Below are 26,941 nucleotides of genomic sequence, written 5' to 3' on the forward strand. Positions count from 1 at the left end.
GGGGGCGGGGCCGCGGCGGTGACGCACTAGCGCGCGGTTTTCCAAACGCTGCGGTGGTCACTTTCCGCGCCCGCTGGAGTTCGGGTCGCAGCGCCATGGAGGAGGCGGCGGGGGAGCTGCGGCAGACGCTGCCCAGCCTGAGCGACGCGGCGCGGGTCCACGTGGAGGTGCTGCAGCGGCCGGGCAGGTGACTCGTGCGGAGCGCGGGGTCCCCTCCTCGGTGATGTAGGGCCCACGCTCCCGGCCCCGGCGGCAGCTGCGGCAGGGCCCCGGGCCTCGACGTGCTCTGGGCTGGGCCGCGCCTCCTCCGTCTCGCCCTGCCCGAGGCCACGGGGGAAGCCGCGCGCGCTCCTGCGCCTGGGCCTTTGTGGCGCGCTGTGCCCAGGGCCTGCCCCACAGCGGAAAGGACGCGGGCACGTTGGAGAGTCCAGCGGGAAAAGATGGCTAGGGTGTGGGAACTGGGCTTGCTTAGTCTGCAGAAGATGAGGGGGGATCTAATAGCAGCCTTCAGCTACCTGAAGAGGGGTTACAAAGAGAATGGAGCTGGACTGTTCTTAGTGGTGGCAGATGACAACAAGGAGCAACGGTCTCAAGTTGCATCAAGGAAGGCTTAAGTTAGCTATTGGGAAAAAGTCTCTCACTAGGAGGGTAGTAAAGCACTAGAACAGGTTCCCCAGAGAGGTGGTGGGGTCTCCATCCCTGGAGGTTTTTAAGACGCAGCTAGACAAAGCCTTGGCTGAGATGATCTAGTTGGATGGTCCTGCTTTGAGCAGGGGATTGCACTAGATGACCTCCTGAGGTCCCTTCCAACCCTAATTATTCTACGATTCTATACATAACATGAAAGCAGCACAGGAGAGCTGGCCTGGGCTGTACTTCTTCCCAGTCTGCCCTCAGCTTCTCCAGAAATATAGGTGTGCATGTGAAAATGGTGACACGGTGCCTTGCATTTCTTGGATGCCCCAGGCTGTGGGCTTGCCCAGCACTGCAGGCTGTGCCACACTTCCCTCCAGGGAAGGGGAGCCCAGAGACCCCAGCTGCACCTGCAGCTTGAAGCAATGCAGGAAGTAGAAGCTGGGTGGTAGCTGGGGGTGGGGCACACTCATCAACCTCTTGTGGTTGGACAGCTCTGCTTATATATCAACCTTTTCAGTCAACCGTTTCAATTTAAGGCTAGGCTCTGGGAAAAGAATAAAGAAAAAGCTGTATTTGTTAAACATTATTTTCTTCAAAATTAACTACTGCTTCTGGATAGAAATGTGTCTTTCAAATTGGTTTTGTACCTATTTGCATGTGCCTGAACCAACAGGTTAATGATTTTGCTCCCAAAATAGGGGGTGATTTCATTTTTTTTCCTGCTAAGAAAGAGACACACACTTCCACTTTCAGTTTCTTTCTGGGTACAAAGCTCCTTCTACATTTTTTAAGGGTATTTAGAGCTTGTTTAGTACTAAACACACAACAGTTGGTGTTTAAATAATGCTGTTCCTCTCTTCCTAGCACGGCTAAGAGAGAAGATATCAGGGCCAGTGTGTTAAAGCTGCTAAACCGACATAACGTTGTTTTTGGTGATTATACATGGACGGAGTTTGACGATGGTTTTCTTCTCAACAATGTTCAATCTGTCTCCGTTGTGGACACAGAACTAAAACTGAAAGACAGACAGGTATCTACATTTTGATAAACAGTAAGCTTTTTAACAGAAAACTTTTATTAGAAAACTGTTATTTACTAAAAAACTGCAGGAAGACTAGCAAGCATAGCAGAAGACCAGCTTGGCTTAGCAGGGAATTCGTCAGTAAACTAAACCTCAGAAAGAAAGCTTATAAGAAGTGGAGACTTGGACAAACAACTGGGGAGGATAAGAGTATTGCTTGGGCATGCAGGGATGAAGTAAGAAAGGCTAAAGCACAATTGGAGTTGCAGCTAGCAAGGGATGTGAAGGGTAACAAGAAGAGTTTCTACAGGTATGTCAAAAACAAGAGGAAGATCAGAGAAAGTGTGGATCCCTTACTGAATGGGGGAGGCAACCTTGTGACAGGATGTAGAAAAGGCTGAAGTACTAAATGTTTTTTTCACCTCGGCCTTCATAGGCAAGGTAAGCTCCCAAACTACTGCACCAGGCAACTGAGTTTGGGGTGGAGGTGAGCAGCCAGCAGTGGCGAAAGAAGAGTTTAGGGACTATTTAGCAAAGCTGGACATGTACAAGTCTATGGGGCCAGATTGGATGAATCTGAGGGTGCTGGGGGAGTTGGCTGATGTGATTGCAAAGCTGGTGGCCATCATCTTTGAAGACTCATAGCAATCAGGAGAGGTTCCGGATGATTGGAAAGGGCAAATGTAGTGCCCATATTTAAGAGAGGGGAAAAGGAAGATCCAAGGAACTACAGACCAGTCAGGTTCACCTCAGTCCCTGGAAAAACCATGGAGCAGATTCTCCAGGAATCCACTTCTAAGCACTTGGAGGAGAAAAAGGTGATTAGGAACAGTCAGCATAGATTCAGCAGGGTCAAGTAATGCGTGACCAACCTGATCACCTTCTATGATGAAATGACTGGCTCTGTGGATGGGGAGGAACTGGTGGATGTGGTGTACCTTGATTTTTAGCAAGGCTTTTGATGCGGTCTCCTACAACGTTCTTGCAGGCAAGCTAAGGAAGGATGGGCTGGATGAATAGAATGTAAGGTGGATAGAAAACTGGTGGGATCATCGGGCTCGGAGGATAATAATGGCTCAATGTTTAGTTGGCAGCTGGTATCAAGTGGAGTGCCGCAGGGGTCAGTGCTGGATCTGGTTTTGTTCAATGTCTTCATCAACGACCTAAAATATGGCATACAGTACAGGCAGTCCTTGACTTATGACTGTTTGAGTTATGACAAACGGTACATACGACCTTTGTAAATTACGACACTGTTTCAAGGTTCCAAAGGAATTTCGACTTTATGGCACTGGACACAGCTGCCTCCCATTGGTAAGTATGTTGTTATGGGGCGTGGGGGGCCAGATAAATGTCCCCACCCTGAGGGAGGAATTGGGGCTGGGAGAGGGACTGCCCAGCAGCTGGGGGGGCATAGGGAGGTGGTGGGGCGGCTGCCGCATGCTACTGGTCCAGGAGGGCATGCGGGGGAGGAGGAGGGGGGATTGGATGTACCCCTGGATCTGTGAGGGGCAGGCAGAACTGGGGCTGCACCAGGCTGCACTCCAGGCTGGTGGCAGAAGGTGTTGGGAGCAGGGACTACGCCCTCCTGCCACTTGCCCAGCCGGGTGGGGCAGAGCTGCTGCACTGCCTCTGGACAAGTGGCGCGCAGTGGCCAGCGCCTCCCCATGCCTCCTGGCCTCATCTCAGCTGGGTAAGCAGAGGCAGGGTATGGGGGAAGCGTGTGCCCCAGGATCTGTGCAGGGCAGCAGGGGTCAGGGTTGTACCCAGCTGCACTCTGGGTGGGCAGCAGGGGCTACGACGAATTTTAGGGTGACTGCAGCCGCCCATAGCCCCTGCTCTTCTGCCTGCCCCATGCAGATCCGAGGCACACGCCTCCACCATGCTTTGCCGCTGCCCCTCCTTGCCCAGGTGGGGCGGGGCAAAGCCATAGCTCATCTAGAGGCTGGGGCGGCTCTGTCCAATTCGCGCTGCTTGTCTGTAGGCAGCACAGTGGCTCCGTCCCGCCCAAGCTGGGCGAGCGGCAGGAAGGCATAACCCCTGCTCCCAGCGCCTTTCACCATCCACCCAAAGCACGGCCCTGCCCACCCTGCACAGATCCAGGGGCACACATCCAACCCCATGCCCTTGCCAACCAGTGGTGTGCAGCGGTGAGAGCCACCCACCTCCTCCCTGTGCCCCCCTGCCCTGGCTGGGCAGCCCCAGCCCCAATCCCTCCCTTGCTGTGGGGGTGGTGATCTGCCCCTCCCCCCCCCCCCCCCCCCCCCACAATAGACTTGGCAGCTGGAGGTGGCTGTGGTAAAGGAACCCATCCCCCATTTATAACATTGTTGCTGTGGGAAAATTGGTTCTGAGTTACATTTCGATTCAAGACGCGGTTTTCAGGAACTAATTGCGTTGTAAGTCTGAGGACTGCCTGTATACCCTCAGCAAATTTGCAGATGACACCAAGCTGTGGGAAGTAGTAGATACACTGGAAGGTAGCGCTAGGATTCAGAGTGACCTAGACAAATTGGAGGATTGGGCCAAAAAAAATCTTGTGTGGTTCGACAAGGACAAGTGCAAAGTCCTACACTTAGGATGGAACAACCCCATGCACGAGTACAGTCTGGGGGTTGACTGGCTGGGCAGCAGCTCTGCAGAAAAGGACCTGGGGGTTACAGTGAACAATAAGCTGGATATGTGCCAACAGTGTGCCCTTGTTGCCAAGAAGGCTAATGGCTACATTGGTAGGAATGGTGCCAGCAGGTCAAGAGAAGTGATTTATTCCCCTCTATTATGCACTAGTGAGGCCACATTTGGAGTAGTGTGTCCAGTTTTGAGCCCCCTACTACAGAAAGGATGTGGAAACATTGGAGAGAGTCCAGGGGAGGGTGACAAAAATTGTGAGGGGGCTGGGGCACGTGACTGATGGAGAGAGGCTGAGGGAACTGGGCTTATTTAGTCTGGAGAAGAGAAGCCTGAGAGGGGATTTAATAGCATCTTTCAACTACCTGAAGGGAGGCTTTAAAGAGGATGGAGCTAGACTGTTCTCAGTGGTGACAGATGACAGAACAAGGAGCAGTGGTCTCAAGTTGCAGCAAAGGAAGTTTAGGTTGGATATTAGGAAGAACTTTCTCACTAGGAGGGTAGTAAAATGCTGAAAGAGGTTACCCAGAGTGGTGGTGGAATCTCCATCCTTGGAGGTTTTTAAGGCCTGGCTAGACAGCTGTGGCTGGGATGAGGTAGTTGGGGATGGTCCTGGTTTGAGCAGGGGGTTGGTATAGATGACCTCCTCAGATCCCTTTCAATGCTAATTTTCTATGATTCTATTAACTGGCTTTTACATGACATTGAGTTTTAGTACTAGTCAGTTTCATTGAGCTGAATTCTTAACTCTTATGGAAAACCTCAAATTTTGTCTTAATTTACTCCAATTTTTTCAACTTTTTTCAAAAAGAGAAACGAATACTGTTGACCTGTTGTTTTTCCTTATTGAAGCTAACTTTTCTTTTTGTTCATTGCAGCCCATTAACTTGAGCAAATGCACTCTCTCTCTTCATATTTTCCATCTGAATGAGGAAAAACCAAGCACTGAAAACCTAGAAGAAGAGAATGAGGATATTGTTGCAGCCAACCACTGGGTACTACCTGCAGGTACCTTCCTGGAATGGTTAAGGGGAAGTCCAGAATAACTGTAGCGTGTTGGAAAATCCAAGAATAGGCAGGTACCCTAGAAAGTTTCCTGGTATCCAGATAGCCAAATGGCTTTCTCTGTGGGCTGCTTGGTACAGATGAGATGTTGGTCTTTCACTGGTGGAAGGAAACATTTTCATTGCAGCTGTCTTTTTTTTAGGGGTGAATTAGGGCAGATGACTTTGAGAGAGTGCTCCCAAAATCCTGAAACTCAAGAAGGTTGAGAGTGGTGACTAACAGGTTGGATACGTGTTATCTGAAGAAGCATTCCTTGTACACGAATGCTTCAGAGATGCAGGCAGTTGCTGTCTGTGTTAGGTCAGGGTCATCCAAACAGAAGGCCTCAGCCTAGAGCTGACCTTTGATGTGGGGGAAGGGGTCTGTGAGGTAAGGAAGGAAGTTTGGGGACCAGTTGTGTGGACTGCTTGTGGGGTTGTGTAGATACCCCTGCAGTGCAGGTTTCTGCTTCTGTACCCTCTTTCCTCCCCCACTCCTCTTTCTGAAATCCTGGATCTGCTTATGTTCCAGCACTCGTAGTGCTCCTCCAGCATTAGCTCCAACTCTGAGACAGCACTACAGGGCAGAGAGGATAAAATCCCTCGCTTCCCCTGTGGTTGCATTTTTGGACCAGTCCAACTATAATGGCAAAGAGAGGCTTAGGGCTAGTTGCCATATGACTCCTGTGTAAACTCCTAAACCATAGTATGAAACTTGTGTTGTCAAAGTTCCACAGTTTTGTTAGTTTCTACATGAAACTATTTAAAGTTAAGGTTACAGTGTGAGATGCCAGAATTAAGGTTGACTTGGAGCAAACCTCTTGCTCTGGCTCTTCAGCTGTGCTCCAGTCACCATTGTATGTGTATTTTTGCTTTGCACATTCAGAATCATGTACATGCATATTCTTGTCTTCCTAGTGTGCAGTGGATATATGATGCATTATAATGGTATAATGAAGTGCTTTTAAGAGTATATAAACAGCATGGAATATTTTAAGATTTATTGGAGAGTTGTAAAGTCAGGAATTAAACTTGCTTTCAGTAAAGTATGGGATGTGTATATTTCTGATCTTTTGTAGAAAAGTAATTGGTCTAGGCAGCACCAATCTGGTCTATTTGGGCACTCTTTAAAGCAAACATAGAATCCACAAACAAACATTAGGTGGGTTTAGGGGTCTCCAAAGTGTCTTTGTTTCAAAGGAATCAGGAATAAGACTTTCGTGGATAGGGGTCTTCCTCCTTGCTACTATCAGATGCCTCATGGTGGGAGGGTACATATTGGGCACTTCTAGGTAGAAATGAGTGGGTAAACGGTTCCATGAGGTTTTCTTGCTTTCATGAGAAGTTGTCAGCGTGCATTGCAGTTCAGGTTCCCCTTCTTGTGGAGACAGTTGATCTCTTTGGCATCAGTTGAATTTTTGTAAAATGCTATTTTAAGGTGGTTCTTCCTTATCCACCTTCTTAACTTTAATATCAAGCTTTGTAAATCCACTCCTATGACAAGAAATGCTGAATTCAGTTTTTTGTCTGAAAGTTCTGAATATCCTCAACCTTTAAAATTTCCAACTAAAAATAGAATGTACAGATTCAGACCAACATCAGGTGTTTTTCACTTCTTATAATTCAACTGTTTTTCTGTCAGCGGTTGTTTGTGGTTTTTTACACGCTGAGAACATTCATGTACATGAGTAGTCTGACAAAGTTGGACTTCCTATAATTTTTATAGTTGGCAATCTCACCATTTCGATTTTGCCATATTTAATGTATGTTATCTTATCTATAAGTTTGGTTTTTTTCCCCCTTTTCCTATCTATAAATGTTGCCGAAAGTTAAAACCCACAAATTTTGACCCATTCTTGCAATTATTGTTTATAAACATTTTTTTTATATCCTGTTGAAGCTGTAGAATTGTTTGCTTCACTCCTGTAACTAAAAAAGTTTCATTTCAAGTGAATAAAATAATACATATATTCTTGCAATTGCTTGTTCTTGGTTCCATATTTTTAATTATGGTTGAGTTTTTTTGGGGAGTCACTCAGTATTGCAGACCATCAGATAATGATGGATGGCTCATTGGGCTTAAATGGCAATTTGTTTTTTTTTTATGAATTACTCTAAACAAAATCATGGATGATTGTTATAATATTGTTTTGCAGCTGAATTCCATGGTCTTTGGGAGAGCCTTGTGTATGACATAGAAGTAAAATCACATGTAAGTCAAGAGTGAACAATCTCTTTAAAATGGACTTCATATGTAGCTGGCCTGAAATAAGCTTCTCCCTCAGTTGCAGCAATCTTCAGAAATTAAAAATTTACATGGAAACTATGGAAATTTAATAAGGGGAAGTATGCTTTTTTTTAATGATTCCCTTTATTATATTCTGAGTCAGTCGAGATGAAGACAAAATTTAGTCAAGTAAGACTCTTTTGTTCAATTTTTGGATATAGTTTGCACAACAGAAATATTTGGCCTGTTGAGTAAAAAAATTGGCCAAAATGGGCATATTAATTTTAAATACCTAAAAAGCAAGAGTTTTTCAACAGTACTGAGCACATTCAACTTGAATTGAATTCACTGAATGTGGAGGCATTCAGGACCCCTGAAAAATAGATTATTTATGCTGGGTGTCTAATTTCAGACGCACAAGCATGAAAATTGACAAAATTAAAGGTTGTTAATATGTGTTCAGTTTGTGCTATCCTTTGTCTTGGAACAGAGAGGAAATGAGATTTCCTGAATACAGAAGAAAGTAATTTTGCTTAGGAATAAAAGATGGATGAGTCCTACACACAACTTTCCTTGTTCTGGACTACGCCATGAAGGTCACTATTGCACTGCTTCCGTGTTTAGTTAGGGTTAGGAATAAAGATGTCTTTTGGAGATTTCAGAATTTTGATGGCTAGGTTTAATCTTATGTTAAAATATCTTTAGTCTGTGACCTGAGGATCAGGGGAAACCGTATACTTCCAAGCATCCAGAGAATCTATGCTTACCACAGTGGTGAGTCTAGAGTCAGTGGAAACAAACTCTGAGACAGTGGGCCCTAGCCCATGTTGCCATCAAAATCTTCTGATATTGCTTTTGACTAAAGGAAACTAAATCTGCAGTTGATAAGGAGAGCAAAACCTAATGTTGCTTGCATCTAATATTATTTATGCACTATGGTTGCCTAAATGAAGTGGAGGTTGGGGATTAGTTCTTTTAAACACTTGTTTTTAAACGATATGATTTAGGTCATCTTAACCCAAATTTGAGAGATTTCAAAGTGCTACAGTCTCACTGACCTTTAGAAGTCAGCCAGTCTTTAGAATGTGCTTAGTTTGGAGAATGTATGCGATATAGTTACTCTTGTAAGTATGAGAGAACCAAAACCAGAGATTAAAAATACTTGACCCAAAAAGTTCATCTGACATTCTATATTAAAAAAACAAACAACAACAACAAAAACTCAGTTGTGATTCCAGTATTTTATCCCTCTCCACACCCCTGCCATGGTGACTTTACTACATTTTTTTTATTACCTGTCCTAGTAAAATGTACTAACTGTTCTCTTATTTTCTCGTCTTGACCAGCTACTTGATTATGTGACGACAACCTTACTATTTTCTGACAGAAATGTAGACAGCAATCTGATATCCTGGAACAGAGTTGTCTTACTGCATGGTAAAGATTACAACTCTTAAAATAAAGTATTAGATTGTCAATGAGTTCATGCTCTTCTAAGTAGTCTGTACTGCATTTCCATGTAGTAGAACTTAGGTTCTTTTCCCACAGACCTGTGTCGGTGCTTTAGAGAAAATCCTACTATGGCAGGAAACACTTTGTCCTTCAACAAACTTTGTCCTTCTGGCTGATCAGGAAACATCATGTGCCTGGATCTCTCTAGGAGTTTTCTCTAGTCCTGTTTGGCAGGAATACTGATTGGACTCCATGGATTGGAATTTCAAACCAACCAAGTAATATTAATGTGAAAAGTTGCATTGGTTAAAAGTTGTGTAAATGAAAGTGTTTAAATCCAATTCAATGGTAATCATATTAAACTTTTCAACTGTCAGTTGTTAATAATTGTGGCATACCCAGAGCAACAACATACCATAGTATTTGCATTATTCCTAGTAACATTAAGAAACCCCATATTTTAGCCACCATGTTGTTATGCTATTAAAATACATTAGCTTCCAATGCTTTGTGAGAATCTTTAGGAAAACTTTCATTTTGGAAATAATCTACTGTATTGTCCCTGTGCTTGCTTTTCTACTGCATGGCAGAAATACTACCATCTTTGAATTTACTTTCTTCTGCTTATTACCTAAGTGAATTCCAGACTATCAACTGGTTATTTTCAAAATTACTAAAATGTCCTTCACTGGTGTATGTTATAAGCTGAATGACCTCTTACAAAGTGCTGGTCCAAAATGACCTTTTATGATTATTCCACTGCATAAAAAAAATCTTCATGCAAATGCATGGAGAATTATTCTCTGTCATGGTTTGTAGGTCTAAATGTTAACTTAACGAGAAGTACAAAATTACTTTGAAGTGAGAATTAGATCCCTTTTATCATTAAAGCATGTAAGTCAGAATCCGTTTGTTTGTGTTAAAGTGGGAATGGCGGGAATTTAAAATTCTATAATTTATGCAAGCGTAGAAAAAGAAAGTTTTTAAAAGTCAGAGATGATAAAGTTGTTTAATGTGAACTTACACACCATGACTACAATGCTGACTTTGTGATGGCTTGGAGGCACTGTTGTCTTAATTTGTCACAAGTATCTCCATTCGTTTTCTGCAAAATAGGGCAGGGTACAGGCATTTAAAATATTATGTTGTCTACCTCTGTTCCACTAGTTTATGCCCAGTATGTACCAGCATAGTCACTGTCACTGCAGTTAAAGTAATGTAATGCTGATAGATTTTTAAGAAGACTTGCATTTGCAGACGCCATGAGGGTGGAATGCTGGTGGCTGCACGTCTGTTCTGTGCATAGACCAAGTTTAAAGTCTGTGATGCTGGCAGTTGGTTACCATCACAGGTAAATGCTGGATCACTTGCATGGCTCAAATCTAGTGTTCTCGAGAGAGAGCTCAAAATAGTCAGCCATGCAACACATTGTGTTCTTAACCCTTGCCAGCTATTATTTTATACTATGAATCCCTACTTCTGTTTTGAGATTGAGAAGCATTTAGTCAGTGTTTGCTTTTATGCAATTTGTTTGTATGTGGTTTGACTATAGGTCCTCCGGGAACTGGTAAAACCTCACTCTGTAAAGCCCTGGCTCAGAAGCTCACCATTAGGCTTTCATACAGGTAACTTTTGTTCAGTGTTTTGTTCACACTGTAAAATATCTCTAAGAAGACCGACTAATATTTGATATCAAGAGAACAGTTTCTCTTCCAGTGAGAGATTAGGTACCAAGTGTTGGGTTAACTTTTGTACATGATACTGAAGACATTGCACCCAATTCTTCAGTGTCCTTCAGTTTGTTTGATGGTTTATACCCAGGGGTATAAAAAGTTAACAGTTTGGAAGTGCATGTTAGACCATTTCTGAAAAGTTGTTCTCCTAAAATTTAAATTTAAAAACTTAAAATTTAAATTTTCTAGTCTATGTATCTTGCCTTGCTCATCTTGCACATTGAATTAGACCAGGGGTTTTCAACCTTTTTTAACAAGTGTACCCCTTCTGTCTCGATATTTCAGCTCATGTACCCCTTTTTAATTTTTTTTGAGGCCCCTGTGGTAAGGGAGGGAGTGGAGCTGGGGCAGGGTCAGCTGAACACTGCACAGCTGGGATGGAACACGGGATGGAGCCATGAGCAGCTCATCTAGGGGGCATGGGGAGGTGGGGGCGGCTCCCACCACTGCGCACACCCCAGGAGGTCATGGTGGGGTGTGTCCCTGAATCGGCAGGGTGGGCTGCCACTGTGGATTGGGGCCGGGGCTGTGCCAAGCCGTTCCTGGAGTGGGGCTGGGCTGGGTTGTGCTGTGCTCTGGGCGTGTGGCGGCAGCACTGGGATAGGGGCTATGGAAGGGGCTACAGCCACTCCAGAATTTGTCATAGATACCCCAACCCCCCATCCCAGCTCTGCTGCCGCCTGCCTCAAGCACAGCCCAGCCCAACATGCGTGCTGGAAGCAGCCTGGTGCTGCCCTGGCCCAAGCCTGCAGCGGCAGCCCGCCCTCACCCTGCATGCAGATCGGGGGACACATGCTCTCCATGCCCTCCTCGGGGTGCGCATAGCAACAGGAGCATCCTTCCCCACCCACCCCCGCTCATCCTGTGCTCCACTCCCGGCTGGGAAGCCCCTGCAACTGCCCCAGATCCACTCCTTCCCCAACTTCTGGGGCCTCAATCTGCCCCCGCATCCTCCCATGCCCCTTCCCTCACAACAGACTTAGGAGCCAGACCCGGCTGCGCTCCTGGTCACCTGCTGCTGTGCTGAGGTTGCATGCACATGGCATTTATCAGCGACATCAGTTCTGTGTACCCCCTACAACCTTTTTAAGTACTCCTATGGTTACGCATACCCCCAGTTGACAACTACTGAATTAAACCACAACAAAATTAAGTTAATATTCAGTTTAAGATTTGCAAATCTTTTTACTTAATGTATTTATTTTAAATGACATTACTGTGCTGTAAGTCACTGCTCTTCAAAATAAAGTGCTTTGGGTTTTGCTTAAGTTAGATATCCGGTAGATGTGGGTTATATACTCTTTATGTAAAACATTAAGTTCTGTCTGCCCATCGATAACCATATATAATTTAGCATTAGTGACAGTGTCATCATAAGAACTGGTAAGTGAGCATGCAATGTATGCATAACTTTACAAAGCAAAGTGATTAACTGAAGGTTATGAGGTTACTGCATGACAGTCTATTATCTGAATTGTATGCTGCTAAAAACCAGCATCAAATCTTAAGTTTTTTTCCTGGCAAAAATCGTTCCTTTTTCATATGAATGATTTTAGAGTAGGAAGAATTCTGAAGTGGAGAAAATTGAGAATTAATAGTTAAACAAGGGTATCCTGAAAAAATAACTGAGGCTTGAAAATGACAGCTTAAAATAGAGAAATACATAAATGAGATACTTTAGTAAATACAGAGCATTAATGTGGACAGAATGATGTTCCTGTTTTGAAAACCACGGTATTCATTTTCAATATAAAATTTAGAGGCTGTATCTTGGAGAAATTGATTTGCTTTGCGTCAACAATTGTAATAAAATATTCCTGAGATGATGATTTTTTTCCTGATTTTTAGGTACAGGTATGGACAGTTAATTGAAATAAACAGTCACAGTCTCTTCTCCAAATGGTTTTCTGAGGTAGGTGTTTAACTCACTAAGCAATTTTAGCTTTTGGTAAAAATAAACAACAATTATGATCTCAACAGTGAACAAAAAGCAATTCTGAGAAACGTAAGTTATTTTAAGTATATTTATAATATGCATTTAATATTGTTTTTAAAAAAGGTTGCTAGCATTTGAAAACCTGTTAGCTTGGGTCACCTATGTATATGAATACAATTAGACCTGTAAAGAATAAAACTTGGACAAGTATGTTTAAAAAAAAAAAAAAATTATATGTAATTTTTTATTTATAGAGTGGCAAACTTGTAACCAAGATGTTTCAGAAGATTCAAGAGTTAATAGAAGACAAGGATGGCCTTGTATTTGTATTAATTGATGAGGTAGGATTTTATTGCCATTACTATATACGATCCCTTTTGCTTAGGGAAATATAAATTCTTAGAATTCACTTAAATTATTAGGAAAAAAAAGTAGAAGCAGGTTCTGTGGCAGCATCCATGTGTGCAAACATTAGGGAGAGCACTTGAATTGCATAGCTACATCAGACTGAGAGAGAAATAGTTTGATATTTCAAACAAAATATCCTGCTGGAGGTGGAAGAAAAATTTGGAGTTTGTCTTTCTGTGTTGGCCCTCCTATTTGGTTGCTACTTTCTACCTTTTATGCATACAGCTGGGTGATCAGTTTCAACATCAAAGCTCTCTAGCTTTGCTGTTAGTAAGGGAAGAATTTTGTAATCATACTCATGGAAGAAATGTATTTAATTTGATTGTTTCTTAAATCCATTTTTAGTTGGCTTTGTTTTGCAGGTGGAAAGTCTCACAGCAGCCCGGAGTGCTTTCCGGGCAGGCACAGAGCCGTCAGATGCCATCCGTGTAGTGAATGCTGTACTCACACAGATAGATCAGATTAAAAGGTAAGAACCTTCACAACAGTCCTATTATTACTACAAGAAAACATAACTAGGGATTGCCAAGTAGGAAATAATGTTGGTGTATGGAAACGTGTGCTAACTTGCTGGATTTCAATATCTGGGGCTCTTTATTCCTGTTTAGAACACTAGTGTTCAAAGTACAGCCTGGATCCAGCTTCGGAGCCTTAGGCACCAGATTGGGGTGGTGGGCAGGGCCAGTCCATGGCCAGATCCAGCATGCAGGCTTCGACCTGGCTCGTGGCCCTGGACCTGGCCTATTCAATTGTCTGCACGCCACTCAGTTGGCCCTCATGCCCAAGAGGCTGAGCACCACTAGTTAGAACATTTATCAAAAAAAAATTAAGTAGTCAAATTATGCTGAATTTTAAATTTGGTGTTTGCCAATTGAAAGTAGAAGCAAGAGTAAATTGAAAATAGATTTCATTTGAAATTAACAGAAATGCAGAACATCTTGATAATTCATGTCCAGGATTGTATTTCACTTTGGATTAAATAAAGCAGCTATACAGTATTTTAAAACAAAATTCTGAAGTATTCTTTTCAGTAAAAAAAAAAAAAAAAAAGTCCGTGTTAATGTACATCTTTTAAAGAGCAATTTTTGTATTACTAGTATTATAAACCATGTTAATGCTTACCTTCTACCACATCTTTAATCTATTTATGATCTCAGAGTATATTCTTAAGTGACTTGGCGCCTGGACGTGTGACCCATTTAGACCATTATAAGCAGTTTTTCCATTGGTTTAAACAAGGAGGTGACACGTGGGGCCAGATTCTGTTCTACCTATTGGGTATTTAAGTGAACTTACATGCCTAAGTATGACTTTACCCTGTCAAAGTCCTGAAAATCCAGTAATGCATCTGCTTTTGTAAAACACTGTCATCTAACCCATATGACTGAGTCATAAAAAAGCAGAGAGGAGAAGAAGAACCTACCTTTTGCATTAGGGAGTTGCGCTGGGTGGAATGGAATTACACTTAAGCACCCAAGTCCATTTACCCATGTAATAGATGGAATAGAATCTACTGGTGCTGGTATTTGCACACCTTGGTGGCATATAGCGCATTAATTCCAGCCGCTGTAGGAAATTTGGCAGTGTAATGTGCCTTGAATGACTTGGGGTGCAGCAAACTAAAACTCCTTCGAGGAGTTTTAGTTTGCCGCCCCTACAGCCATGGAGTGCAGCACTGGGCTCAAGTGCAGCTCCGTGGCTCTGCAGGAAGCCTTGCAGGCAGCTTGGCAGCAGCCCAGAAAAGCAGGCTGTGCCCAAGAAAAGCAGCAAGCCTGATCTTCCCTTCTCAGAGCCTGCCTGAGCTGCACGAAGACCTGATGCTTCCCTCCGCAGCTGTGGTGCCCTCAGGGACCACCTGAGCCAGGTGCCGCCTGGTGTGGGGTGCAGCTGCTGCGGAGGGAAACACCAGCGGCCTTCCCACTGCCCTGGGAAGGCTCCGCCTGCTGGCAGCTTGCCCTCCCCTCCCCACCAAAGAGGCAGGTAAGTCAGCGGGGTGTTTGCACAACACGGGTTTAATCAGGCCTAAATTGAAGCAGTGTTTTTTAAAACCCAACACTTTAATTTAGGGCCCCTGCTTCATCTACACATGCCCTAAGTGTCTTTGTTTCACAGGTCCTTTTCCATTCTTTAGAGGTTGACTTTCCTAAACTTTTTAATGTCCAGCTGTCTTCCTATTGTATCTTGATTCTCCTGCATATGTGGCTGAGCTGCTTGTCAGACCGTTTACCTTTAAAGGGGTTGCATTAAGCTTCTGATGCTCCTACATGACCAAAAAGTAATAAATAATAGCCTGGCTGCCCTGTATAAGTGCCATCTGTGTTGTGCTACAGGCCTTATACATGAGAGTAGCCATTTTCCTTAACCCTCAAATTGCAAGAAGAAATTTAACTTAAAACCTACTCTAAGACATCTTTGTAGGAAAACACTTGGGGGTGGTGGGGAAGAGGGGAAGGAAGAAAAACTAGAATGGTATATTTCATTGACTTGTATATTTAATACCACAAGCTGCTAAAATACTTCTCTTGGTGAATTGGGTCATTACCATTAAATCAAAAAGAAATGACAGACAAATTGTTGAAATTTATAAAAGCTTTCACATTTTTTTTTGTTTTTAAAAATGAACTTGACCTTTATATATAAAGAAGTTTAATTTGATGTCACTGAAAAGTAAAGTTTTGTCTTCCATAACAATCTGGCAACTTCAACTTAGGCCAAATATACCGAAACAGCCTTGAGAAGAAACCTATCAGTTGCTAGTCTCCTGAGGGGATGATTTGTATGCATATAACAGAAATAAAGTCCAGTATTTTTGTATCTTAAAGGTATCCCAATGTTGTTATCTTGACTACTTCAAATATTACAGAGAAAATTGATATGGCATTTGTGGACAGGGCTGATATAAAGCAATACATTGGACCTCCATCTGCAACAGCAATATTCAAAATATATGTTTCTTGTTTGGAAGAATTGATGAAGGTAACATTTTGTAAATCAGATTCTTAGCTTAGATGCCTTTTTAATAATAATCTATGATAGCATTTAAGTACAGAATCTCAAATGCTAGAGAAGTGTACAAGTCATGTCTTATTTCTCCTTCTTGACCTAACCCTGCTAAGCCAGAGTGTTTAAGTAGTACACAGAGAGGGAGGGACGTGTATCAAATTAAGTCACAGCTTTGGCATTATGCATGTTTATTCTTCCATAATCATTTATCAAAGTGATGCACTCTGCTAGCCAACTTGGTTTCCAACTCAATCCATCTCACCATTTTTATGCCTATGTTTTTGCTGAAAGCAGGTGCAGATGGGTTATTCACAGTACTAAGAAAAGGGGAATTCAAAACATACTAAAGGGTCATCACTCAGGTCAACAGTTATTCTAGATACAGACAAGGAGTGGGTCTGTTAAGTAAAAACTTGGCATTTTTACATCATGTGTCTTCAGAGAACAACAGGATTTCGCATATACCTTGTTGCTTACAGATACAATTTTTCTTTTAGTGTCAGATAATATATCCTCGACAGCAGCTGCTGACACTGAGAGAGCTGGAGATGATTGGTTATATAGAAAATAATGTGTCAAAACTAAGTCTTGTATTAAAAGAAATTGCAAGGTAAGATTTGTGCATTCACCCCTTCTATTTTACTTGTTTAGCTCTTATGTGAAAAAAGGGTAACTTTGCAATGGCATTGCTGATGAATTCACAGAATTATGTATAAAAGCATTGAATGTAATAGCCACAGCTAGTCTTCTGAAATATTCCAAATTTTTGACAGGCTTTTCCCCCCGTGAGAGTGCCTCTTAGATCTACCAGGAAGCTAGCTTTTAGAAGCACTAATTCGGGAATGAGCTGAAGTGAGGGAAGCAAGAATTGTTTTAGGACTGCTTCCATTTTTTTTTTTTTTTTTACTGAAAGCACTAATGGGACAACTAGCTTTTCCCAAAAATGAAAACAAATGTGTGGTATAATAAATAGATTATTCCATGTGTTCACACCAAGCAAGAACTTTTTTTTTCAAAATGCGGAGGTCCTTACCAGAATTCTAGTCATAGAACAAAATTATCAGAGTAGTAAAATACATACAGTATTGATCAGAACAATCTGGCCAATAGTAGAGAGCGTTTCTAGATTATTTTCTACCCTGCGTACCTTGATCAGAGGGCTATGCACCCTGCCCACCAAGTCCTTAGTTTCTGTTGAGAGTTCCAGCAAGGGTGCTGAGTGAAGCCAAGTGATAGTAATGTGTGTTTTTCTGCAGAGAAATCTCTCTCATCACTACAGAAAGAAAACCCTTGATTTCAGGAATGGTGCTTTAATAAAATAATAGTATTTGCATGCATCTCATTGTAGAAAAAGTGAAGGTCTTAGTGGCCGGGTCTTGAGGAAGCTTCCTTTCTTAGCACATGCACTTTACATACAAGTAAGTTTTATTCTGGTTTCCTTTTTAAGTTTGGAAGCTGCTTGTACAGCAGTTTGGGGTTAGAAGCGATGTGCCTACAAAAGTCTGTATTAATTTGAATGACACTGGATCTGCTTCTAGTTGGATTGGAACCATTTTGTGCTACCTCATTTAAAGAGGCTAGAGAGAGAACCAACTTGTGTATTATGTTGTTACTAACACAGGATTGAGCTGTGCAAAAAAATGATATGCCATGATAAAACATCAGTTTTACTTTAATCATTAGCTTCCTTCATTGCTCTGTAGGTTTCAGTGGGGTGTATAACATTCAGGATGTTTGTTAGTTTTGGATGAATCTACAGTTAAAGTGATTAACCCTTGGATATTTGCATGGCTTGGCTTATTGTACATCCTTAATGCCATTATACATCCTTCAGAATTTGAGAAATACTGATGTGTGTAGTACAAAGTTTTGCTTTCCCCCCAGATGCTTTGAATTATTTGTAAACTACCATGTTGCTGTTTTGGACATGTCTGACAAGACTTCTATTCTTTTGTTTTCAGTCTCCAACTGTTACAATGGCAGCCTTTCTTCAGGCTCTTTCACTTGTAGTGGATAAACAATTTGAAGAAAGAAACATACTTGCAAGCTGCGTTTGACTTTTTGTACAGTTCTATAATTGTCATGTGTTTTCCTTGTTACCATGGAAGACTGTTCTGCACAATCCATGCACCAGTTATTCCGTCTGTGAAGTGTAACTCAATTTGGATTAAGAAACCCCAATTTCAAGATGTTGGTTTATAAACAGAACTGTGGATAATGTTTACAGTACACTCTTTTTTTAAAGAAGACTTATTTCAAATTCCAGTCCTAGACATGATTCAAAATTTAATTCCTAGAATGAGATTTTTTTTTAAAATTCCTTTTCACAACTATTAAAAGTCTCTCTAAATTATGTTCCTTGTTCCTAACCATTTTACCTATTTGTATTCAGTCTTTATCCATTTTTGGAAGGGGGGGGAGGGTTGGTTTTTTTCTTCTTTTTTTTAACATGTATCAAACCTAGAGATCTGATAGTTTATGTAATGCAAAAACGGAGTTCTTGTTCTAACTCTAAAAAAGTAGCAGGAATGAAATGAAGGGTTGGATTTTCAAAAACAGTTAGCAGTAGCTGGACTGTTCATGTCAAAGGAATTCTACAAGTGACTAGTGAGAGCACAGCTAAATCAAGGTATAAAGCATTTTTGAAATTCCACTCTGTCCTTGAAAGTAAGATCAAAAAGATTATCTTCATATTATATTTTGTCCTGTTAGCTTTTTTAAATGAGTGTAGGGAAGTTAACTACAGGAAAGTGAACATTTGCTGAAGAGCACAAGTGTCTTGTAGAATTGTAGGCAGAAGGTTCTTTTAAAAATGTAAAGGATTTGATTTTGTTTGCCACTTAAGTTACAGACCTTAAGTTACAAATCATACTTATTGTAAAGAGTTCATGTGCAAAACCAAGGGTATTAATGAATTTGTGTTCTAGAGCAGTGTTTCTCAACCTGTGGTACGTGTACCCCTGGGGGTACGTGAAACATGGGCAGGGGGTATGTGGGTGCTGCATTTTGGTCTTTGCCTGCTTGGGCTGGAAATTCCAGCCACTGCCCCTCCCACCATGTCTGGTGCACCGGAGCTTTCACTCCCCAGCATCTGTGTGCCGGGGGATAGGGAGGGAGGACGCGCGCAGGCTGCTTTGCCCTGGGCTGTGGTGGAAAAAGTGGGACTCGGCTCGTGGCAGCGAAACTGGAAGTGCCATGGTGGGACTTCTGGTTTCACTTTTGCCACATCGACTGGCAGGGTGTACGTAAGATACCAGAGGTTGAGAACCACTGTTCTAGAGGAATACAGTTAAAGTTATACATGCAATATGAAGTTGTCTAGTAAAAACGTGACAGCTATTATTTAGTTTAATGGAGAAATAGTATGTATTTTCTTTTTTTAATTCATTTTTGACAGCATTTCAGCTGTTGGGTGAAACAGTTGTTTGCATGGAACTTTCTTCTATTTAAAAAAAAACCCCAAAACTGATTGTAAAATTTAAACCAGCGGCACAAAGTAGTTCAGCTGTAGTAGCTGAATTACACTAAATTTAGTCTGTTTAAATAAAATGAGTTAAAAGTTGACAGTGGTCCTTTAACATGTACAGCTTAACTTGCTACTACAACATTGTTAATGACTTCTTCTAGTGACTCAGTTCTTTCTGATCAATGTTGTACGTGTTTCATGAGATGGTAGGCTTACTCCATTGTCGTGAATTGTTCATATTGATGAACACTGTAAACTGCATTAAACAATTTTTTACAGAGCTCATTGCAACTCAGGCTGTTTTAATGTTGCCGGGTTGGATTTATTTTCTGTGCATGGTACCTACTTCATTAAGGGCATCTTTTAGGACTGTGCGAAACGGCAGCTTTCTGTTTCGACCAGTGTTTCGACAGAACAGCATTTGGTTTCAAATTTTGTTTGGATTCGAAACAGCTGTTCCGTTCCATTCCGTCAAAACGGTGAAACTAATTCGACATTTTGCGCATAAGATATAATGGCGAAGGACAAAACGGCCTATAACTTTGTCATTTCTGGCTTGATTTGGATGAAACTTGCAGGAATGGTAGCCTGTTACGAGGGCATGAAGCCTGGTAAGTTTAAAGGTGATGGATACAGGGAGTTCGGGGAAACTGCACCCCAAAGATTTGAAAGCAAAACTTGTGTCACATGCATGTATTAAGCCACAGCGGGGTCAAAACTACAGGCATGCTAGCCCCTGCTGAGGCCACAAAGCCTGCCAAGTATCAAGGAGATAGGTGCAGGGGTTTGGAGGAAACTGTACCTCAAGCTTCAGATAAGCAAAACTTGTGACATGGGTGACAGTGTGTGTGTTAAGGCGCAGCAGGGTGCCCCTGCTGAGGCCATGAAGCCTGCCAGCTGTCAAGGAGGCAGGTGCAGGGGCTTCTGGTTTCTGGGGCCCTACACCTCTAGCTGCTGACAGGCAAAACTTGTGTCATGGGTGCTTGTGGGACTGACTGTGTCTGTCTTGGGGCAGAAGCAGTTCCTGGCTCTATTGATTCTTTCCTCTCCTTAGTTGGTGGTTTCATAGGTGTTAATCCTTGCTCATTAACTCATTATCCTAGCTAGCTAGTTTCATCCAAATCAGGCCAGAAATGACAGTTATAGGCTGTTTCAACCTTTTCCATTATAGCTTATAGACGAAATGGCAAAACATTTCAACTTGCCTCGTTTTGTTTCGAGGCTGTTTCGACTATACCTGTTCTGTTTCAATTTTGCTGTTTCGACCTCACAATGGGTCGAAACAGCATCAAAACAAAACTGGTGACGAAGTTTTGCACAGCCCTAGTATCTTTGCTTGTGTGTGTGTTAAAATATAGATTCATACTGCATTAATACCAAAAGCAGGTTATGTAATGTACATGATGGAAGACGGCCCCAATTCTACAAAGAATATATTCCATTTGCTTTAACCATATATGCAAGGAACTACCTAGTGGCCACTTATAGAAAATACTTTTCTGGAAGGGGAAGAATTATGCTAATTATAGTTGGTGGTTAATTTATGGCCTGAAACATGGGGATTCATATCCCAATTTGTCAACTTACATATGATCCATATAAACACATCTGGGAGAGCTGATCCTTGCGTGGACTACAGTAAAAAGCTGGTATAACCTTGGTGTAATCTAGAGTTTTCTTGAATGGAGGGTGTAAAGAGACTGAGGAAGACATACCCCTTTTCCTGTTTTGCCATTCCTCACAATCTGGAAGTAGTACAAGTATGCTAATTTTAAATAGTGTGCAGTATTGCAGCATCTTTTTTGTTTAGGGGACATTTAGATCACTCAAGTATAGCATGTTTGTAACTTTCCTAGAGTTTGGGAGAGAGGGGAGAAAGAAGTCCAGGGAAATTTGACTTAGGCTTATTTTAAAGACCTTGTTGGTAAAACCCACATCCAATTCTGGGTTCCAATCTTTGTGTTCAGGTCATGGTTAAAAGTCTCTCTCCCCATGAACATATATATGTTTATACCCTTTTAAAATGAAATATGAATTCAAAACATGCTTTTACATTGCAAGTAATAGTTGTCAGTCTGATCATTCTGAGTTGGAGATTGGATGATGTAAAATGTTCTTCTCATTTCCCTGTCCAAATATTTGTCTGGACTATAGTAAGAGTATGAAATACATGCCCTATTTACTATACTATTCTAACTGTAATGGGAGTGTGTTCATGACAACATACACAAGAAATACCTTTTTAAATTTTGCTAACAATCTTTTGGAAGAAAGTGTTCTTTTAATAATAATTGCCTGTGGAAGACATTCTTCACTAACTATTGAATAAACCTATTTCAGTACAAAACTGATTTGATGGCAATCATATTAAAATCAGCTGAACACCATACTGAAAGACAGCAAACACCGATACAGGCATTAAGTGTTGTGGAAGACTCATGTCATTAAACAGTGACATGAGAGAGAACGTTCTAGATTTTGCTCTCTCTATATTTACTTGTATATGAACCACCCACCCCTATTGGAGTAGTCTGGGGTAGTAATAGGCCGTGTTATGAACATGAGTCATCAGTGCGATGCTGTAGCCATCAGGGTTAACAATACCCTGGCGTAAATTAAACAATGCATCTCAAGCAAAATCAAGGAAGCGATTCTTCCACTTTACTCAGCATTGGTAAGGCCGCAGCTGTAGTACTGTGTTCAGTTCTGAATGCCGCACTTCAACAAGGACGCGGAAAAGCTTGAGAGTCCAGAGAAGAGCCATCCATATGATCAAAGACTTGCATGGCAAGCCATACAAGAAAAGGCTGAGGGACTTGGGCCTGTTCAGCCTAAAAAAAGGGGAGGCTGAAAGGGGACTTGGTAGCACTTTGCCAGTACATCAGGGGTGTACATCAACGGCTCAGTAAACAACTGTTCACCAGGGCACCCTTGGGAAAAATCAGGAATAATGGCGACAAACTCCTGGAAGCCCATTTCAGGTTTAACACTAGGATAAACGTCTTCACAGTCGGGGTGTTCAGGCTGTGGAATAAGCTCCCTCTAGAGGTGGTACAATAACCTACCTCGGAAATCTTCAAGAGGTGACTGGACGGTCACTTTGCTGGGGTCACCTGACCCAGAGACTACCAGAGCAGGGTGTGGGGTCCAGGGCAAATCAGCCTGTGCGGGGCCCTGCCCCCAGATGCAAGGAAGCCAGAGGTGGATTCAGCAGCCGGGGTGGAGGATGCTGAGCAGCCGGATGTGAAGCTGGCAGCAGTGTGAAGTCGCTGCAGCCGCTCTGCCCAGCTCTACAGGGCCTCACAAAGCGCAGGCCCTGGTGCGATTGCCCTGATTTGTCCCCCCGCCCTCAAGGATGGCCCTGACCTGACCCCAGTTGTCTTTCCTGCCTAGTGCAGGGGGGGCTGGACCCAATGATCTTCCCTTCCAGCCCCTTACAGTCTATGAATCTTTTCTGTCAACTTTTTCTGGTTTAAAAAAAAAAAAAAGCCAAGATACTTCAGTTTCTTAAAACTAGTTTTTCATTCCATTTGTTATCTGAAACCGTGACCAGACCTGTACAATATTCTAAGTGAGGCCCTGTTGCTGCCTTGATTCTTCTTTCCTTCAAAACCCATTTTATGGGTTTTGTTACAGATTAATTTTAGGCAGTTCTTGGAGCTCTTAGCCCCTGGATTGTCCACACATTAACATGTGAATCTAGTTTTAAGCACCCTTTAGGCAGCTTAAAGTAGGGGCGCACTGACAGATTTTTGGCGCTGATACCAAGAGCCGATTTTTCAAGAGGCATATCAGCCGATACTGATCTGATTTCCAATACACGGCCCTTAAGCTTGAAGAGCTGTGTCTAGCTGGTAAGTCTGGTGTGATGAAAGTGGGGGGAAGGGGTGTCGAGGCGGCAGATCAAGGCCCCTGCAGTGAGGGAGGGAATGGGGTTGTGGCAGGGGCAGGCACTGACCAGCTGAGGTGGGGAGGGGCATGAGACAGAGCCAGAAGCGGTTCGTCGGTGGGGGGTGCCCTCTGGATCTGCGCTGTATGGGGCAAGCTGCAGCTGCAGGCTGGGGCAGGCGCAGGATGGAGGCATGGCTCGTTGAGGGGGGCAGCTGCAGCCACTGTGCACAGCTAATTTGGTGCTTGTCTGGCAGCTCCCACCCACCACTGCTCATCTGGGTGGGCATGGGGGGAGTGTGCCCCCCGATCTGCCCAGCCAGGAAGACTCTGGTCCCAGCCCACCTTGCCCCATGCTGGTCTGGGTACACGTGCCCCCCTCCTCCCCTATGCCCTCCTGAACAAGCAGCAGGAGCAGTGGTGAGAGCCGCCAGACAAACCACGCGCAGCAGCTTGAGCTCTTCCCCCCCCCCCCCAAGCTCCCCTGATGAGCCCTGGCCCCGGCTGGGCAGCCCCAGCCCCACATGCCCCTTCCCCCCCTTTATACACAGTCTGCCCTGCCACTCCTAAACACATCTGATCCTCCCTAGGTCGGCTGGTAGGGCTGTGCAAAACGGCTGTTTCGTTTCCATTTTGGATTTGGCTGTTTCGGAGGAACAGTGATCCATTTTGGTATTCGGATCATTATTCTGTTTTGATATGGCCGAATCTGTTTCAGAGTTTCAATGCTGTTTTGGCGTTGATTCAGAGATTTGGATCTGCCAGGGAGAGACAGGCACAGCCTGGTGGCTGCAGGTTCTCCTGCAGCTCCTCCGGCTGTGCTTGCCTCTCCCAGGATGGGAGTAGCTGCAGGAGAAGCCCCCATGGCTGCCCTGCCTGGCCTCATCCCCCACCCAGCCCCAGCCTCCTGGCACTTGAAAAAGAAAAAGCCCTCACCAGCTGTAGCAGCAGTGATCAGGGTCTCTAAGTGCTCGTGGCAGAGTGGGGGCGGGGGGGCAGCAGGGATCACCCCCCCCAGCTGGCACCTGCGTGGCAGCTGTCCCATTGCACGGGTACAGTGTGGCTTGGCAGGGCACTGCACGCTGTCTAGGAGCCGGAGCCGCTGGGGCTGAGTGGTGCCAGGCTCCTGCTGACTGCTCTAGATGCCCCAGCTTCCAGACAATGCACGGCGCCATGTCGACCTGCGCTGCACTCATGCGATGTGACAGTTGCCACACAGGTGCAAGTGGGGAGGCAATCCCTGCTGCCCCTATGCTGTGCGAAGGGGGGCTCTGCCATGAGCTCCCAGAGGCCCTGATCACTGCTGCCAGATCTGGTGAGTGCGGGGCTTTTTTTTTTTTTTTTTTTAAGTGCCAGGAGGCTGGGGCTGGACAGAGGATGGGGGCTTCTCCCATGGCTCCCCCTCTGGGGCAGAGGCAGGCACAGCCATAGGAACTGCGGGAGAAGCCCCTATGGCTGACCTGCCTGGCCTCATCTGCCACCTGGCCACAGCCTCCTGGCATTTTAAAAGAAAGGTTGCAGCGCTGTGCCGGACTCTTCCTGGGGGGTATGGGCCCCTGGATCTGCTCACCGGATGACAGAAGGCTGCTGTCCCTCCCCCAGAGCACTAGGACTGGAAGGGACCTGAGTTATAGATTTCATAGACAGTAGGGCTGGAGGGGACCTCGAAGATCATCGAGACACTGGCCAGCTACAGATGTCAATATCAGAGCAGTCTTCCCCCCCCTGCCCCCACTTCCTCCTCCCTCTTCTGAGTTTCTGTTTCCTCGCAAGCCTGCCTCCAAAACAACTGAAACATTTCTGAAACATTTCAGATGGTCTCATTTCAGAGATGTTTCAGAGCCTTCCGTTTAGTTTCGGATTTGGTGTTTCAGGTGCTGAAACAGGCTGAAAAACCTCTGAACCAAAGTTTCGCACAGCCCTATTGGCTGGCACAGCCAATTTATCAGGGCCCTCATTAGGTTTCTCCGCGCCTGTATGCCAAGTTCCACTGTGATTGGCTTGTAAGCACCTATCCATTAGGGCTGTGCGAAACAGCAGCGTTCTGCTTCGACATCCATTTCAACAGAACAGTGTTTCATTTGGAGTTTTGTTTCAATTCAGAAACACTGTTCTGTTCCGATTCATCGAAACTGTTTTGCTGTTTTGAACTTCCCCAGCCCGATCATAGCACTGAGGAAGGGAACTCAGCTGGGCTGCTTCGAAACATTTTGAAACTTTCAAAAAGTTTTGACTGCCCTTGTTTCATTTTGAGGCAGTTTCGAAGTCCTTCCTTTCAATTTCACTGTTTCGAGCTCGAAGCGAAACAGCGGCAAAATTTCACGTAGCCCTACTATCCTTCCCACCTCCAATAAGCCAGCTGTGGCCATGTGACCTCCAGGTAGGTGTGGTGGGTCAGGTCGTTACTACTGAGGCTTTTAGCTCCCTAATTGGCTGTTTGCTCTTGTCCTGAGCCTGGTGTAATTTTTTGCTTTTGGGTGCGGCAAAGGTTGCTGATGACTTGTTTGGTGACTGCTTCTGCTTCCTGGGTGGTTGGCAGAGCTAGGGTCCCTGCTGCCTCAGCTCTAAACATCTAATGGGCTGCTTTTTTGTACTAAGCTGCAGTGCCCAGTCCCCATTGTTTGGCTTTCCCTGGATGAAAGGACTTGAAGAGGGAAGCAAGGTTGGCTCCCTCACCCCTTCCCCACTTCCATCTACCAGCTCCTCTCATTCTCTCTCCTTAAACAGCAGTTCTGCCTCTGCATCTGCTTTTAGCTGTTTTCAAATACCAGGGTCTTTTATACAGTACGAGCACCAAAGTGCCATGCATGTGGGTACACATGTCCTCATTTCATCTTCTTCCTTCCCATCAGCCTGGAGCACTAGGACCCTTTCCGTGTGACACTCCCCCTCATGCCCCCTCACCCCCAGTCCCATTTTTCTTTTTGCTTACTCAGCCCCATTCCAGTGTGTAACACCCCCTATCTTCCCCCAAACAATAGAGTCTCCTCCTTGTTTCCATATTCCCTTCATCTCCTGGATCTGCCTCTCCACCCTGCTTGCTGAAGCCCATTGCCCACCCCATCTGACCCTGGCCAAACATTTTGCCATGCTCCTCATTATTCACCTTAGTTGCCCTCAACTATTACATTGCCAGCTGCCTTTTTTTGTTTTACTTGACTTCTAGTTCTGTTCACTCAGCCTGCTAATGCCCCCTTATCTTGGCATCTCTCAGGCAGCCAAGGAACCTGCTTTTGTTGGACCCTTTCCTTAAGTAGATCTTATCACAAGCCCTTTGCCCCCTCCTGCTCTCCAGTAGCAGACATAAGTGGTCAGCCTCTTCACCCCATCTTCCCTTCATGTGGCTGCATCTTGCTGCTTGTTCTTCAGGGTTTGCCTCATTTCAGGAATCTGTGTGGCTCACTATAGGCTGGTTTCAGTTGCCCTGGGATGGGGAGGAAGGCCACCTTGGAAAGCAGGAAAGCCACCAGACATGGGTAGCACACCTTCTCCCACTGGTG

At 44.0% G+C, this 26,941-nt stretch overlaps 1 protein-coding gene across 3 annotated transcripts; it reads left to right on the forward strand.

The window, feature by feature from the left end:
• Nucleotides 1-15: 15 nt before the first annotated feature.
• TRIP13 (thyroid hormone receptor interactor 13) lies at nt 16-19,833 on the forward strand. 3 transcript variants are annotated; one of them, XM_006275646.4, is made up of 13 exons: nt 16-187; nt 1,501-1,666; nt 5,164-5,293; nt 7,485-7,540; nt 8,902-8,992; nt 10,560-10,632; nt 12,589-12,652; nt 12,931-13,017; nt 13,447-13,553; nt 15,907-16,060; nt 16,585-16,697; nt 17,436-17,505; nt 18,049-19,833. In XM_006275646.4, the coding sequence occupies exons 1-13, from the start codon at nt 96-98 to the stop codon at nt 18,142-18,144; spliced, it is 1,299 nt and encodes a 432-aa protein (XP_006275708.1). In that variant the 5' UTR covers nt 16-95; the 3' UTR covers nt 18,145-19,833. The 3 variants fall into 3 exon arrangements, with proteins under 3 accessions (XP_006275708.1, XP_059584521.1, XP_059584522.1); XM_059728538.1 differs by lacking the exons at nt 17,436-17,505; nt 18,049-19,833 and adding an exon at nt 17,344-17,429; XM_059728539.1 differs by lacking the exons at nt 16-187; nt 1,501-1,666 and adding an exon at nt 1,682-2,971.
• Nucleotides 19,834-26,941: the final 7,108 nt, after the last annotated feature.

This window comes from Alligator mississippiensis, chromosome 5, assembly GCF_030867095.1.
Source record: "Alligator mississippiensis isolate rAllMis1 chromosome 5, rAllMis1, whole genome shotgun sequence".
In the NCBI taxonomy this organism is placed as follows: domain Eukaryota; kingdom Metazoa; phylum Chordata; order Crocodylia; family Alligatoridae; genus Alligator; species Alligator mississippiensis.